General features: G+C 46.4%; 3 protein-coding genes across 7 annotated transcripts in view; 1 reads left to right on the top strand and 2 right to left on the bottom strand.

The window, feature by feature from the left end:
- The window catches only part of acad11 (acyl-CoA dehydrogenase family, member 11), a 19297-nt gene extending 13854 nt beyond the window's left edge, over nt 1-5443 (bottom strand). For all 5 annotated transcript variants that reach the window (XM_088283465.1, XM_088283466.1, XM_088283467.1 and 2 more), the window contains exons 1-12: nt 5080-5443; nt 4907-5006; nt 4299-4424; nt 4062-4223; nt 3573-3879; nt 3366-3487; nt 2767-2873; nt 2413-2524; nt 2088-2165; nt 1866-2004; nt 1183-1290; nt 549-647 (exon numbers count right to left, since the gene is read on the bottom strand). In XM_088283465.1, the coding sequence (XP_088139591.1) occupies nt 549-647; nt 1183-1290; nt 1866-2004; nt 2088-2165; nt 2413-2524; nt 2767-2873; nt 3366-3487; nt 3573-3879; nt 4062-4223; nt 4299-4424; nt 4907-5006; nt 5080-5201 (1582 nt within the window). In that variant the 5' untranslated portion in view covers nt 5202-5443. The remainder of the gene's footprint in view (nt 1-548; nt 648-1182; nt 1291-1865; nt 2005-2087; nt 2166-2412; nt 2525-2766; nt 2874-3365; nt 3488-3572; nt 3880-4061; nt 4224-4298; nt 4425-4906; nt 5007-5079) is intronic.
- Nucleotides 5137-8097, top strand: uba5 (ubiquitin-like modifier activating enzyme 5). The gene is made up of 11 exons (XM_088283474.1): nt 5137-5760; nt 5882-5927; nt 6010-6099; nt 6312-6421; nt 6515-6601; nt 6671-6755; nt 6830-6934; nt 7014-7141; nt 7296-7431; nt 7596-7778; nt 7848-8097. Exons 1-11 carry the CDS (start codon nt 5612-5614, stop codon nt 7929-7931), a joined length of 1203 nt encoding a protein of 400 aa, XP_088139600.1. The 5' UTR covers nt 5137-5611; the 3' UTR covers nt 7932-8097.
- nphp3 (nephronophthisis 3) lies at nt 8058-16345 on the bottom strand. The gene is made up of 27 exons (XM_088283464.1): nt 15640-16345; nt 15185-15310; nt 14971-15121; nt 14732-14884; nt 14505-14638; nt 14158-14318; nt 13925-14081; nt 13750-13824; nt 13509-13679; nt 13327-13430; nt 13114-13228; nt 12884-13027; nt 12715-12812; nt 12505-12607; nt 12354-12436; nt 12132-12261; nt 11883-12047; nt 11582-11676; nt 11364-11486; nt 10972-11161; nt 10629-10870; nt 10462-10537; nt 10020-10147; nt 9696-9936; nt 9494-9619; nt 9293-9408; nt 8058-9141 (listed from the first exon to the last, which is right to left on the bottom strand). The coding sequence occupies exons 1-27, from the start codon at nt 15961-15963 to the stop codon at nt 8973-8975; spliced, it is 3900 nt and encodes a 1299-aa protein (XP_088139590.1). The 5' UTR covers nt 15964-16345; the 3' UTR covers nt 8058-8972.

Below are 16345 nucleotides of genomic sequence, written 5' to 3'. Positions count from 1 at the left end.
TGTGGAGGGGGGGGGGCAAAGATAAACAAACAAACACAAAGGGGAATCTTGGATTACATCTGGGGCGTCGGTCAGCGCCGAGACATTCGGACAAGCGCGATCATCATCTTCAACACTAATATGAGCTTTGCGTTTGCTCTTGTCGTAAAAATAACACTACCAGTTCGAAGGACACCAGAAGGTCACACTGACACAAGAATAGTTTGGGATTCAAGCTGTCTTAAAAAAAAAAAAAAAAAAAAAAAAAAAAAAAAAATGAAACGAAAAATCTTTTCTAGATCCAGGAGGGCCGGAAAACCTTCCACAGCCGCACAGCAGGGGCGCCGAGCAAACCCATAAATATCTTGATGTTTAAAGAGCACTCTGCTTAATCCGATTCAAACACAAGCAAGAAACGAAGTATGTTTACTTGGCCGAGACGAGGCAGAGGACGGCTCAAGTGAGCGAGCCTGTCATCAGTCCAGGAAATAAACACATCCAGGATTCACGTCACGTGCGCTGTCACATTCTGTGACTCATGCGAACAATATAAAGAATGACGGACTCACCGCTGCTCCACCACTTCTTTCCGTTGATGACAAATTGGTCTTCCTCTCGGTGGAGACCGCAGGCCATGTTGGTGGCGTCGCTGGACGCCACGTCGGGCTCTGAGGAACCACAACTCCGTTTCAGTCTCACAGCGTGAAAGTAATAAACATATTTGAAGAATATATTCAAGTCATTCTTAAGGCCTTTATTACCAAAAAAAAAAAATTCTTCAATTTAAGGAAGGTCTTTCCATACCTGTCTGACACAAAGTATCTTTCTAATATTGGCATCTTAGAAACAGAATTTTGTGATTGTCTTGTGGCAAAAGAGACTCCGTTTTACAAAAGCCTGAAGGTAATTAAGTCCCACACACGTTCAAATTTCCAGCAAAACGATACACAGTAATGACGTGTTTGGAAAAGCCTGGGGGGGGACGTTCGCGCCCGCTCTGATTACCTCCAGCCTGCAGCTGTTTCCTCGCATAGCAACCACATGGACGGACGGGAACACTGGGAGAAAATACGCACTGATTTTGCACGAACGCTCGACAGAGAACCACCCCAAAGATTAAAAAAAAAAAAAAAAAGTGTTTTCTCATCTTCCTGACATGAAGCCACCTGAATAAAATGCGATCATGCGAAGGCGTCAAGTCACCTGTCATGCAGAAGCACGAGCGCATCTCTCCACTGAGCAGAGGCTCCAGCCACTTTTTCTTTTGTTCCTCGCTGCCAAACATATGCAGCACCTCCATGTTCCCCGTGTCTGTTGACGGGAGGAGGAAAGTGTTGCGTCGTCATACCAAATGTGCAAAGTGGCCATGAATTGAGCATCATAAATAAATTAAGTCATAAAATAAATCATTAACACGATCAGTGTCTTCACAAAGATGAATATCATAAATTATTCAGCATCACATATTACAGGTCGTTTCAGCAAATTTATTAAAAAAAAAAAAAAAAAAAAAGCCAACATGAAGCGCTTCTCCAATAAACACAACTGATGAAGGCGCTATCAGTTTAAAAAAGGTTGGCAACCTCTGCTCTAAAGCGTCCCTGAGTGTGAAGGCTTTTTTTTTTTTTGTCTTGAGCTTCGTATGCCGTCCAGCTCATCCTGTTGACGAGCACTATAGAAAAGGGGACGGATTGTTTGCGTTTGGATGACCCCTGAAAATGAGCCTCAAAGGACACGCTTCCTTGTCTTTTCAGGCAACGAGTTCAAGGAGGTGACAAGCCCAAAAAAAAAAAAAAAAAAAAGTATTAATCGATATAACGATCAGTTTTGTTCCTCTTAATGAGCCAGCAGTGTCGCTGGGGCGTGAAGCTGAGCGGGATGTTTACCCGGCGCCTGGCAGTTAAAGACTTCCGGAGCAAAGAGGCAGCGCCCGGTCTCCTCGGCGATGTAGGCGTAGTCCAGCTGAGTGAGGCCGCTTGCCGCCGGCAGGAAGAGGTTCCATAATCCCGCTTGTTTGGCTTTCACCTGACCATACAAAGACACAGATCACTTGAATGGTTCTTTAGAGCAGTGGAAGGGTCCCTGAACCAAAAACTTTGCAAACCTACCTTTAGATCGTCTATTATTTGAGGGGTGTTCCATCTCAGGGGCGAGTGAGCGTATTTCATGTAGTACTCTGCTACTTCCTACATTTATTAAAAAAAAAATCATGAAAGACTTTTTTTTTTCCCCTTTTCGTCAAGCACAAAAGAGAGTCAGTGATGGTGCAAGGCCAAAAGGTGATGACTGGGCATGTTGTATACTACCGTTTGCAAACTCAATAGAGGTCTTGTTCTCTCGCTCCGAGAATCTGTGCTAATCAACTAACAAGGTCCAAAAGCTTTAATGAGAACAGAGGGGGCGAACAAACGGCCGCTTTGTCTCGGCGCTGACCTTCTGCGCGGGAAGCACGTGCTGCCTCATGAAGTCCTTCACCTGCTGGAGCAGCGCCAGACCCTTGGCCGTCTGCAGAAAGAGCCCGGTTTCCCGCGGAGCCGCCGGAAGCCTGCGGCGAGGGCAGACGAGCGAGACAAAAAAGTCAGCCGGCACAAGCGGAAGCGGCAGCAGCTGGATGCAGAATTCCAAACATGTGATTCCAATGTTTCCAGGCTAAAAGCTCCAAACAGCAGGTGGAACAAATCGGATCGCTTTAATGCGCAAGCAGACGCGACGATCATTTATCCCGGTGTCAAGGCAAACATGTTGGCACTTATGTAAACCAAAGACAGGATTAGAGACAAAACAAACCTGCGAGCCAGATGCAGGGCGAGCGCAGCCAAGGGCTCCACGCACTGGCCTAACTCGGCAGCATTGGGAGCGCTGGCATTGCCCAGTAGGTGGCGGGCATAAACACCCTTGATGGAGCGAATAAAAAGAGAATGAGAGATGGAGTCGAGCCTTCATATTTTGACAGAATGGATATGGGGCCGTCGTACAGATTGGCAAACGTAGAACTTGTTAAATATTTTGGCGCCAACGCAACTTCGCTGCATACTCAAAAAAATATAATTATAATAAAAAAAAAAAAGTTTAATTTTAAATCCTCCTGACAGCAGTGTCACTAATCGACATGAAACTTGGACGTCAATCAAAACAGGACACCCCGGAAAAAAAACTGAAGGGCAGATGCTTGAAATTGAACAGGAAGTCGGCCATTTTGGTTTGAAGGTCTCATTTTGGGTGAATTCAAGGACTCTGACACTTTGATAAACTATCAAGAAATTCTCCTAATTTCCTCAAATTTCTGCCCAGATAAACGCAGGAGTGAGAGACAATATGGGCGATGGTAAAATTCACTTACTCACTCACTCACACAAACTTCCCATATAACTTGAAACCACCTCTACCTGAGCGATTCCTGCCATCTTAAAGATCGAGAGCGCCAAGAAGAAATTCAAGCACGGCAAAGGGGACGGGATCCCCCGGCGGCGTTTGTAAACGGAGATCAGGTCGTCCACCGTGGGAATACCTGCTCAATGACACGCACGCAAAGAAACAATTCATCGGCAGGCCTTTTGTTTGCTTTCGGTATTGCGCTTCATCGGAGTTCAGACCTTCCTTTCCTTTCAGGCTCCCCATGGAGCTCAGCACGTTGAGGTCTGAGGGCCAGTAGTGAGGCATGAGGAAGTAGGCCAGATCTGCCAGAGGTTGCCCGGTGGTAGACAGCTCCCAGTCCAGCACGGCCAGCACACGAGCCTCGGTGGGATGGAATACCAAGTTGTCCACTCGGAAATCACCGTGGACCAGCGTGACTTCCTGATCGTCGGCTGGCAGATTGCTCATCAACCACGCAGAGAGCTCGTTCATGGCAGGGATGTCTCTGTGAGATGATGCCGTGTACTGCTTAGTCCACGTCGACACCTTGATTGAAAGACAATGTCATTTAACGGGATATATTATTGCAAATTGACTTATTTTGGATTGCTTGTATAGAACCAAGTTGGGTCGCTAGGCAGAATTTTTTTTTTTTTTTTTTCAATGAATACCTAAAAAGAGCATCCACAAAAAAAACATGAATTTGAGACAAGTGAATCATGAATCACCTGTCTCCGACAGTATCCTGCTCCTTTCCCATAGCCGTCCAACTTTAAAGAGGCGAGGTCCAGTGAATGCAATTTGGCCAGAACTTCCACGGCTGCCACATACAGAGCCGCCCTCTCTGCCGGGATCACTCCAGGCAGACGAAGGTCCCGAAATATGCGGCCCTGCTCAGTTGTTGCGGCAATTACTTAATATATGACTTCACATTTCAAATATGTTACATAGCTTTGCAAACTCACCGCAACGTGCTCCATTAGGTAGAACTCTGTTCCGATGACGTCGATGTCGGTGCAGTGGAGGAGGGGTTGAGGCACAGGGAATCCAGCGCAATGCAAGGCCTTCTGGACACGATATTCCCTGTCCACCTGAGTACAAAGACACACTATATAAATGTACATTTGTCTTTATACCATCTATATTTGTTTAAACATTCTATTTTTCATGTAATAGTCTAAAATCCTGAGACAGTAAATTTGGGATTTTCATTTTATGTAAAGTGTAAACACCAACTTGCAAAAATAAAAAGGCTTAAAAAAGTTCACTATGTGTCATAATTGATTAATCTATTAAACAGGGTTCAAGCTCAGAAATGCGGGAGGAAAAATATTGAACTTTTCATGATACTTATTTTTTTCAATTATGCATGTACATATGTTAAAATTATATTATCCATAATGTATTTTGTGCAACATATGAATATTTTTTTCGCAAAAAGAAAATGTAGGGTCAGTAGTAATAATGTTTGAAAATAAATGACTCCCCCTGCTGTAGAAGTAAGAGTACTACAAGAAACAATTTATGACAAAGTGCAGTGAGGCATGTAGCGATTTAATTCGTAAATTTCTACCTTGTGAGCACCGGGTAATAACGGACCGGGTGGTTTTTTCCTGAGCACATAACTTTTGGAAGTTGTCTGGATCAGAAAAGTGGGATTGGACTGCCCCGCACTGGAAAGACGATTAGCACGTTAGCTCAGGAACGCGTTGATAATTTGTGACCAAAATTATTCAACTAACTCACATGTACTGCCTGACAGCGAGCGTGTCGTCGTTTGCCACGAATGACTTGGCGAACAGATACTTTTTAAGTCTGTCCTCGTTGAATTGATGCTGCGGTCGCACCGGAGTTGTCATTTCGTCCATATTTTCGTCTCTTGACGATAAAGTGGTTTAATTATTTTCCAGCTGTTGCTCGTTTGCAAGGTCGTTCATTTACTGCGACGCACATTCAACTCAAACACAATAAAAAACAACTTTAAGAAAAACCTAATATTTTATAGTTTTACTCGCTGCGATATATGAATATTAATGTCGTTTTATTGCAAACAAAATCCACTTCATAAACTATTTTGTGGCAAATTACGCGGAAGAATTTTCTGCCACTCATTTCCGCACGAACATCATATGCTGTAACACACATCCTGACAGCTGATTGGACTTGTGAAGACGTGTACTTCTCCGTGTCGATTGTTGTTGTCTGGGCGTTGCGTTATTGCGTTTAAAAAAAAACATAACTAAATTAAATTAAATATTGTCAGTTTTTGCGAGCTCTCATGGCGACCGTGGAGGAACTAAAGCTCCGCGTGAGGGAGTTGGAAAACGAACTGATCAAGTGTAAGCAAAAACAATGCGCCGCCGAGCAGCTACACCGACCCAAAATTGAAAAGATGAGCGCAGAAGTTGTCGATTCCAACCCTTACAGGTAATGTTTTTGTTATTTATTTATGTATTTATTTTGATTATAAGTTAAAAGTGCTTTTCGGTTGCCGCTCCCTTTGGGAGACTGGTGACTCATTCGTGATTTTTTTTCTCCGTCCTTGCAGTCGACTGATGGCTCTGAAGAGAATGGGCATCGTTGATAATTATGAGGTAAGCAATCTTAAACTCATAGTCATCTTGCGGAATTAATTCATGTATTGTTTAAAATGTTGTTTTGCAATATGCGTGACAGAGCATCCGGACGTTCACGGTAGCCGTGGTGGGTGTCGGGGGAGTGGGCAGCGTGACAGCCGAAATGCTCACGAGATGTGGCATCGGTAAGGTAATAATACAAAGCTCTTTTCCTATTATGAGTTGGTCAGAATATTAGGTACACCTGCACCGTTCTAAAAAATCTAGCTGTGATTTTTTTCTGTTTGACAGTAGGAATGGAAATGTAATTTATTGCAACATGATACTTAAAAAAAAAATAAAGCTATGTAATTTTTTTAAGATAGTGCAGGTGCACCTAATGTTTTGTGCATGTCTTCCCAGCTGCTGCTGTTCGACTATGACAAAGTGGAGCTGGCCAACATGAACAGACTCTTCTTCCAGCCTCACCAGGCAGGCCTCAGCAAAGTGGAGGCCGCAGAACATACACTCAGGTGCCATGTGTTATTGAAATAATCAATAAAGTAACAAATACACTCGCATGTTTTTTTTCTCACTCACCTGTTCTTGAACGCATCCTGATCCAGAAACATTAATCCAGACGTGTTATTTGAGACGCACAACTACAACATCACCACCTTGGACAATTTCAACCACTTCATGGAGCGCCTTAGGTGACCTTTCCTCGCGTTCCGTCGTCCTTGTTCAGTGGAAGCGTCCTCACTTCTCTTCTGTCTGCTCAGTCAGGGAGGCCTGAAGGACGGGAAACCCGTGGATTTAGTCCTGAGCTGCGTGGACAACTTTGAGGCCCGAATGGCCATCAATACGGTAAGGACTAACCAGCAATCCCGTTTTTTTTTTTAACCTTTTGTGTGTCTGTTGTACTCTCCTTTTTGGTGAAGGCTTGTAATGAGCTAGGACAGACATGGATGGAGTCCGGAGTCAGCGAGAACGCCGTGTCGGGACACATACAGCTCATCAATCCGGGAGAGACGGCATGCTTTGCTGTAAACGACACACACACTTTTTCCAGGAGCCTCACCATTGTTGACACTAAATCCAGATTTGATTTGTATTCTTGCTCAGTGCGCTCCCCCTCTGGTGGTGGCTGCCAACATCGATGAGAAGACCCTCAAGAGGGAGGGCGTGTGTGCTGCCAGCTTGCCCACGACCATGGGCGTCGTTGCTGGCATCCTGGTCCAAAATGTCCTTAAGTAAATTCCATACACAGCAGCTGTTTTTTCACAACTAGTCTCTCACTACAGAAAAGAAAAATTTTCAAAGCTATTTTAGTTTCATTTCATCATTGCACTCACTAGTTTGTTTTGTTGATAAAACGAGGCTTTGTCTTTTGTCTTTGTGTTGCAGGTATTTGTTGAAGTTTGGACGGGTCAGTTATTACTTGGGCTACAACGCCATGCAGGATTTCTTCCCCAGCATGGCCATGAAGCCCAACCCGCAGTGCAACGACCGCCACTGCCGGAGACAGCAAGAAGTGTACAAGGTGAACATAAAGTCACTGCATTGTATTGACACTGCGTGTGTCAAAGTGTTGGTTTTATTTGTCTGACTTAGTAATGTTTAAAAAAAAAAAACAAACAAAAAAAACAAATGGCAACGTTCAAGGCGGGCTAACATGGCATCCCGCTTCCAAATGTTTCCCGCCAGAAACAGGAAGCGGAGCGACCCAAGACCGAGGAGGTCCAGGTCGAGGAGGAGGTGCTGCACGAAGACAACGAATGGGGGATTGAGCTGGTATCAGAAGAGGCCAACGAGGAGACGCAGGCCGCGGCCGCCGCCGTTGCCGACCTCCCCGAAGGCATCACCGTGGCGTACACCATCCCAGCCGCAGTCAGTTCCCACCCGACGATTAATGACGGAGTTTGAATGTTGTCAAATTAAGATTTTCTTTTCGATTAGAAACAGAATGAGGGCGACGGGGAGACAGTGGAAGAGACGGAGCAGAGTTTGGAGGACCTGATGGCTCAGATGAGAAAGTTGTAGGCTGCACGGCGAATTTAAAGAAAATACCGAGATGATCATGGCATACATTGGATGACATTCCATAACTGACCATTAATAGACAAAAAAAACGACTTGAGTGCATGAAATACGGTTGCAATGCTTCAATAACATTAACGGCTCAATAAAGTATTTATTAGCAGGAATACATGTGGAATATTGAATGCCATTTCACTTCCAACACATATTACAATATACATAAATAAACAAACACAATATATGAAGTCACACTGTATAATTGGAAAACTAATTTTTTTTTTTTGCAAAACAGTCATAGTATTTTTGCATTCAAAATATCATTTGTGTTCAAGAGCTTTTGTATACTGATATGTTAACCTTGACAAAAACGTAACATGTGTTGTGCCTGACATGTACATTTACTAAGCACCGTTTAAAACAATATTAAATCATGTTTGCCAATATGCTTTTCCACAGAAACTAAAAGGTACAGTGTGTAGAAGTCAGTGCCTCTAGTGGTCAACTAATAGAATGCAACGACCTCAGTTTGAAGCGCGTCCATTTTGGTCTGCGGAGCAAAAAGATGGCGCCAGTACGGTGAGCTGCCACCAATGTAATATAATTAGCATTTTAAAAAATAAAAAGGGACGCTGGTGAGAAATACTGAGTTTTTAAAATGAATGAACAACTGAAAAAATTCAACATCTACACACTGTCCCTTTTAAGGGACTCCATTTATGAAATACTAATTGGCAAAGTCACATCTTTCACAAACTAAAGATTTTCGCAATTGTTAACACTGTTTATTCATATAATACTGTTTCCAGATGTAAATAGAAATTATATTTCTAATTGGTAACTACATAAGGCTCTATGTGTGCAAATATACAGAAATGGATATTGCCAGTCCGTCACTAAGTTCTGTCCGTTCTCAATGCCGTTTGGCTGACTCGGACCGACTGGGCGGGCCTGTAATACTGTCGAGGACTCACAGACTGCAGCAATGACGAATGCCCACCTCTGCAAATATCGTTCGCCAAGTGGTAGCGTACCTGTGCAACGGGGTCACCTGTGCCCTTGAGGGAGGGGGGCGGTTCCCCGCAGGCTGAACGTGTCGGCGCTGGACGAGTGGCGTGACGGTGCGTTGCCACATGCCAACGACGGCTCCGCCTCCTTGATCTCCATGGCACGCTTGTACAGCTCGGCCGCGGTCTCAAAGTTGCCCACCTCGTAGCTGCAAAACGGAGGACGTCACGTAAGGAGCAACGTTCAACCAAGTACAGCGCAAAACACTGCAACTCCTCTGTCCCCGATGCAAGTAGACTGCTACTTTCTTGTGTTATGACTGCTTGGTGGAGGTAATAAGCGTTTTTGAGGTTGCGTACCTCAGCACCGCCAGGTTCTTGAGCGTCTCCCCGACTCGAGGATGGGAGCGTCCTAGGCTGTCTTCATACACTTTGAGCGCTCGTTCGTAGAGGGGCAAGGCTTCGCCGTGCTTCTTCTGGCAAACGTACACAAACGCCGCGTCACGTGACTGTTTCAACATAAATAATATCAATGAAAGCAAAGATGGGCGGAGAGGTCACCAGCTGACAATAGATGACCGCCAGATTAACCAGTGCCGTCGCCACGCTGGGATGTTTGGGCCCAAAACTCTTTTCCCGGATGTCCAGTGAGAGCTCATAGAGGGGCACCGCCTTCTCCAGCTTCCCCTGCATAGACAGTTTACGTATACTTTATATTTATATATTTGAATTATTTAGTTATCACTCATTCAACATTTCATACCCTGCGCTTGTAGAGCATGGCCAGGTGTTTTAGCGTATAGGCGAGCGAGGGGTGATCCGGCGAGAGAGCCCTCTTGCGGATGTCGAGCGCCCTCTCGTACAGATCCTCGGCCGCCTCGTAGTCCCGCCTCTCCGTATGCAGCGCCGCCAAATTGTTGAGAGACTGCGCGCAGTCGGGGTGGTCCGGGCCGAGGACGCGCTGGCGCATCTCCAGGGAGCGCGTCAGGAACACCTTGGCCGCGCTAGTTAGAACACGCAAAGCGGACGTGACGCGGCGGAAGGTTCTAGATTGGTCTATGTGTGTGTTGAGGGGGTTGAGACTTACTCCAGGTTGTTCTGGAGGTAGTAGAGGACGCCCAGTTCATTAAGGGTCCGCGCGCAGTCGGCGGAGTGGGTCGCAAGGGTCAGCTCTTCAAGCTGAAGGGCCCGGCGACGCAACAGAGAGAAGCCATACTGCAGTGCGGCAAACGCAGGCACATGACTCATCAGCCACAACATTAGGTACATCCTGGATTCACTCAAAGAACCAAAACGTTCCTGGATGCAGATTTGACCAATACGTCTTTGACGGTATAAATCCAAACCAAGCACTACTTTTACACAGGAAATGCTTTGCAATCATTTTTCTTTTTTTTTTTTTTAAATCCACTGACAAATGATCATAGTTTGTGTATTGAAGGTCCTGACAGGTGCATATAAATAAAATGGTGCCATTGCTAAGGTAGTTGTTCGTACTGTGGTTGTCGTTTTAGTGTCTCTATATTCACCATATGGCCTTTCTGGCGAGCTGTTTTCTGCCTGATCTTCATCGATCTCTTCCTGAGTTTCTCTGCCTGTTCATACCTGATGACAACAGTAATGATAAAAGTAGTTTTGCTTAGCCGGACCGATGATGCAAGCAATATCATAACAACCAACAACTGCTGCGCCGTACTTGTTTTGTTTCTGGTAGAGTACGGCGAGCGACTCCAGCTCTCGCGCCACGCTGCCATGCTCGGCTCCGTAGGCATTCTCGCTGATCTCCAGCGCCTGCTTGTACAGCTGCTCTGCGTTGCCGTACTTTTTCCACTGCACGTATACGCCGGCCAGCTGATGCAGAGAGCGCGCCACGCTGGGATGGTCGGGGTCCAGGGCCGTCTCTCTGATCTCAAGCGACCGCTGCAGAGGAGCCACGGCCTAGCCGGGAACAGTCTCACAATTAGGGACAATTTCAGAATGAATACAAAATGTTCTTAAAAAAAAAAAAGGTGAAGTGTCGTGACGATTAAAAGCCTCACCTGACTAGGCAGGCCAAGGTCCTTGAGGAAACGCCCCAAAGTCTCGTACAAGTTGGCCAGCTTGGTCATGCTGTCCTCGCTCTCGCAGTTCTTCTCGTAGTGCTTCAGAGAGTCGAAATACTCGGTCGCCATGGAGCTTTTGTCCTTGCCCACATACTGCCAGTAGACCAGCAGCTCGGAGAAATGACCCCTGAAGAGCAAAAGATAATTGGTGGCAAATAAGGGCAGCTTATCTGTGCAACACATTTTAAAGAATCTACGCAACATCACGTTTTTAAGAAATAGGTTTTAATATTGCAGATTTTCACCGATTGCGGGCTGGTCTGCAACATTTATCGTGCCAGCCACTTTCTTAAAAAATGTGCGTAGCTCATGACATTGGACACACAAACCTCTTGTACAGGTTCTGCGAGACAAACAGATTCAAAAGGCTCAGTTGCAGTTTGGTCCGGTCCTCCTGTTGCTGGAACAACCAGGGAAGTTCGTCTGCGACACGCCACGTCACGTGATCATGACTGCCAGAAACACACAGCAAACAAAATGGGAGAAATTCATATCAAAACAGAGAAGGGAAGATCGTGCGTGGGCAAAGACGGCCGTCTGGCTGCACCCGAGTTGCTGGCTGAAGTAGTGGATCAGTTTCTCTCTGTATGGAGCACAGCCACGTCCTCCGCTCAGAAACTCCAACCTCACTGCTTCCCATGCCTGGAAATACAAAAGTAAAGATTTTACCGATCACGATGGATTGGAAATAACACACAATCAAATCGTGTCAACCGTTTATTTTTAGGAGTAATAAAATGCAAATGTTGGTTTGAGATCAAGCGACAACATTTTGGCTATTGAAGGACATTCGGTTGCTTTATAAAATCTTGAAGGATTGTCCACGTGTGCCAACAAGGCTCGCGTACCTGCAGATGCTGGAATCTGATGAGGCCGCAGTGGAGGGTGAGCACGCAGAGTCTACTCAGACGAAATAGCAGCGACGCCAGCGCTGGAAATTCCAACTCTGGGAAGAGATCAAGAACCTCCGACTCACTCACACCATTGTGGCTCGAATACACCAGGCAGAGAATCTAAACACAAGTCAAGAAAAGTCAGATTGATCCTTTAAAGTTATTTGAATTTGCTTTTTTTGTTGAACGGCCTCCAAATCCCACCTCTCTCATGATGTGTCGCTCTCTGTCCGAGCCGAGGGCGTCCAGCATCATTTTCAGCGCCAGGCGGTAAAGCGACAAGGTGTCCTGACACTGCAGGCACTGCTCGAGACTTTTCGCCAATGACAATTCACTACACATTATAAATATATACATCATGTTTGATGGTTATCCGGATTTTTCTCCAAATACCAAATTAAAAAAAATAAATAAAGGACGAGAAACCTGGTGCTCATCCTGGCGAGCAGTGTGACGTATAAAGCGTTGCAGGTCGACGCGGAGCGGCAGTGCTTTTCCAGCTTCTTCTCCTGGAGAACACACACTCGAGTCACGCCCACAGCACCGAGATGGACGCACGCACGTGAGTTGCTCCGACCTGAGCTTTGGTGAGTTGGAGGTCCACGCTCAGGTACTCGGCGTTCACCACACTCCTGACCTCCCTGGGACTCAGCGGATCCAAGTGGAGCGTGGGCCACAACCTGGAGAGAAGACTTCTTTAGCAACGCCTACATTTTTTTTTTCCCAATGATGCTGATTGTATTTTCTACTAAAAAGATGGCCGCCATGTGTGACGTGTAGGACCGACCGCCACGCTTGAGGACACGTTTCCACGTTGACGGACACGACCACTCTGACGTTGACGGGCAGCGGGTCAATCAGCCACTTCATGTGTCTTTCCGCTTGCTGGGGGAGGAACGAAAAAGGGCAAAGGTTATCATTCGGAATGGAAATCACGCAATCAAAGCCGACGTTGCCTGAATTTGGTCGATGGAGTCTATGATGATGATGATGTTGCCGTGGTGGCGCGCCGAGAGCCTCTCGAGCCAGCGTGGAAACTCCTCCAGGATCTTGCTGGGCTCCATGGACAAGCCCGAAATGGACCAGAAGTGTTGCAGCAGCTACGGCGCGTCGGTCGGACAACAAACTAAAGTTGTGAGGTTTGGAATTTGAAAACTAAAAATCCGGGAAGGAAGGGACGTCTTACTTTAACCGTGAGGCGCTTGATGATGAGGACGGGCTCGGAGCTGGAGGAAAAAGGTCGCCCGACGAAATGGGAGAGGAACAAGGTGTTGGGCGACTGCTTCTGCTGCAACTCGATCCTACAGAGCACAAATGGTCACGCGGCTTTTTCGCAGTTTACACTTGCAAACATTACAGCTGGAACAAAGAAACGGAGAAAAAGCAGAACTTTAATTACCATTTGGCAAGGAGAAGTGACTTCCCCGAACCCGGGCCGCCTGACACCAGCAGAGGTGGCGTCGGAGGAGGGGCGGCGATCATGTCGTTGAGCCTGTCCACGTACTGGAAATAGAAACAAACAAAAAGTGCATTCAGACTAAAGTGGTGAAGCAGAAGTACAAAGGAAGGAAGGAAGCTTACCTTTTGGAAGCCCAGCTGAGAGCTGGTGCTGCTGCACGCCTGCTGGTAGGACTCCATCTGCTCCTGCTCGTCGTGAAGGTCCCACAGGACGTCGCCCGAGTCCTCCTCACGAACCTCCTCAATCCCGGAGTCCTTCGGGTCGGCGTCCGCTCCTTCAAATCCGAGCAACTCCTACACCCTCAAAAAAATAATAAGTGTGACCTTAAAACCAGACCTGAATACATGCTTGCGTGGGACGGACCTGCTTGATGATTTTCTCCAGCTGAGCAGAAATGAGGCCGGCTCCATCTTCAGCAGAACCGCTATGATCCAAGACCTGGTCACACGGTCAAGACAATTATCCTCACTCAACCACAATTGAGCTGTGCCCGCCAGTTGAAACACGACGTCAATTGTTATAGTTCTGCAAAGCGCACCTTTATTTTAGCAGCTTGGTCCGCAGCGTTGACCCTTTCCAGAAGCTTCCTGGTGGGACCGGACAAGTTCCCATCTCCTTCCGTCTTGAGGTAGAGCACTAATGGATGTCCGTCTGGATTCTTCACAAAAGCCTCCTCGCAATCCTCCACCACAGAACTGTGACATCGCAACAGAATCACATTAGCTGGGAATTCAAATGGAAGCTTTGCTCGAAGACGGAGGACACGTATACCCGTTGACGGTGGATTTGAGGAGAAGCACGCAGACGGAGCTCCTCTCGATCTCTTGTTTGCGCGCCGACGCGAACGAGGCGGCGTCATCTCCATGGAAGCAGACGTTCAGGTAGAAATGTCCCAGACCTTCACACAGCCTCCTCAGAACTAAAGAGTGTTTCTGCATTCAAGACACTCACGATGAATGGAGGCATCGGTGGAACATCCATTTTGCTGATCATTTCAGAAATTTTTGATTTTTTTTTTTTGTAAATATAAAGCACTGGACGCATTTTGTGGAGTTCGCTGAACTTCACAGGAATATCCACAACGGAGCCTGAACAGAAAAATAGGTTGGTTCCATCACCTTGGTAAAGATCTCCATTTCAGGTTTGGTCTCAGGTGTGCAGATGAAGTAGCAGCGCACCGTGTTGCTCCACAAGGCTTGCGGGACGTGAGGCGACACCTGCAGCAGACTGGCCACCGCAGCGTCCCAGTCGTCTAGAAAAGTTTCATCAGTTCTTATTAGAGCAAGATGCGTTAGCATGTTACTAATTTTTTTTTCAATTTTGTATATTCTTTCAGCTTATTTACCTCTGCTCACATTCGCAAAGGGGCCCTCGACATCGATGAGGCTGTGGGCGAACTCCGGTCCCCGGAAGGTCTGCTGCAGCTGCATCATGCTGCCCATAGAGGGCTCACTTCCCAGCACACCTCCAGACCAGTACTCACACTGGGTGCCAGCAGCTGGAGGCAAGAAATGTTATCGTTTACAGATGCCACAAATTGGTGGCAGTTTTACTTTTGGGACAAAAAAAGTGGGTGGGCTTTACCAGTCACAGTCGTTTGGTTATCATCTGAATCGGAATCATTGAGATAGTAAATCTGGATGCCCTGAGCTTGCAGTTGTTGCATTTTGGACTCCAAGTCTCTCTTGGCGCGAAGGAGATCTTGGATTTCTTTCTCCTTCGTCTCCCGAAAAATCTGGAGGCAATCGTACCAAAGACGATTAGCGTGATGGAGAATATTTTACCGATTGTAACGTACCTTAAACTGTCTTTTCACTTTATCCCTGTCATGCTCAAAGGTGGAAGCCCTCTCCATAGCTTGGTACTTGGCCTCCAGGGCGCTCTCCTTCTCTCTCAGGATCTTTTGGTAGGTCTTCTGCAAAGCCTGGGGTCACATGAAGGACACTTTAAATCACCCCTGCTATACTTGAAGATTTTTTTTAAAGTAATTTGAACCACAGCTACACTAGAATTCTAGTCATAAGAAGGTAATATTGGGATATTTTTGTTACTATATTAAGAATGCTATTTTCCTTTTAAAAAATACACATATTTATTGGGGCAAGGATGGAACATATTTATATTCACTTCAGTGTTATCTGACGCACTTAAGAACAGTTTGTTTCGTTTTTCAACAGTAACGTCTACTCAATTAGTGAATGCGAGTTTTTATTTTTTTATTGCCAACTCCAAAATCTTGCAGCTGTGTCGTACCTGTAACTCAGCCCTCAGCCTCTTATTCTCCTCGTCCAGCTTGGCCTCCTTTTTCTGCATGGACGTGATTTCGTTGTTCTTGCTCACGCGAAAGATCTCGTATTCCTTTCGCAGCCGCTCGTACTCGGCGGCATACTCGAGGTCCACGGAGCCCGTCGACTTGAAGCTGGCCCCGATCACCCGAGGTCCTCGGCGGAAGGAGCTGCGCAAGAGTCGAGCTTTGGGCTTCACCTCCACGGGGATCTCGCACGCTTCGCCGCCCTCGCCCCCGTAGCCGTCCTCGATTACTTCCCCCGGGCTGACCAGGGAGGACGCCGTGCCCATGGTGGCCTGTCAGCCTTTTGTGGGAGTGATGTGCGAGTAGTAGCCGTAAAAATGTCATTAAACTAAGCGTTGTCTCTCAATAGTTCACACATAAGACAGCACTGCTATGCTACATGCTAATTAGCACCGACCGCTTCCAACCTGTTGTTGGTTTAGCTAGTGTTAGCATCACGAAGATGGCTCCCGGAAAAAAAAAAACCCGAGAATGTCACGAGACAAAAAACTAATTTAAAGGAAAACGGTGTTAGTTTTAACAAATCTAGAAGGCCTGGATGGTTGTTACACTAAAAAAGTTGGATTAAACTAAATTTAAAGGATTCCTTCGCAGCGCCTTCCTGGCATTGGTAACAAGCGGCACCGACGGGGGCTCACATGGGACAAA

The sequence above is a fragment of the Idiotropiscis lumnitzeri genome, chromosome 19 (assembly GCF_059441095.1).
Source record: "Idiotropiscis lumnitzeri isolate Australia: NSW breed Sydney's pygmy pipehorse chromosome 19, RoL_Ilum_1.0, whole genome shotgun sequence".
Lineage (NCBI taxonomy): Eukaryota > Metazoa > Chordata > Actinopteri > Syngnathiformes > Syngnathidae > Idiotropiscis > Idiotropiscis lumnitzeri.
This window is presented reverse-complemented; position numbering and strand designations above follow the sequence as displayed.

Coding starts and splice junctions, on each gene's coding strand:
- uba5 (XM_088283474.1), top strand. CDS start 5,612: ATGGCGACCGTGGAGGAACTAAAGCTCCGCGTGAGGGAGTTGGAAAAC. Junction 6,422..6,514: donor GCCGCAGAACATACACTCAG/GTGCCATGTGTT, acceptor ATCCTGATCCAG/AAACATTAATCCAGACGTGT. Junction 6,935..7,013: donor GAGAGACGGCATGCTTTGCT/GTAAACGACACA, acceptor ATTCTTGCTCAG/TGCGCTCCCCCTCTGGTGGT.
- nphp3 (XM_088283464.1), bottom strand. CDS start 15,963: ATGGGCACGGCGTCCTCCCTGGTCAGCCCGGGGGAAGTAATCGAGGAC. Junction 11,677..11,882: donor TCAGATTCCAGCATCTGCAG/GTACGCGAGCCT, acceptor TTGTATTTCCAG/GCATGGGAAGCAGTGAGGTT. Junction 9,409..9,493: donor CGGTCATCTATTGTCAGCTG/GTGACCTCTCCG, acceptor TACGTTTGCCAG/AAGAAGCACGGCGAAGCCTT.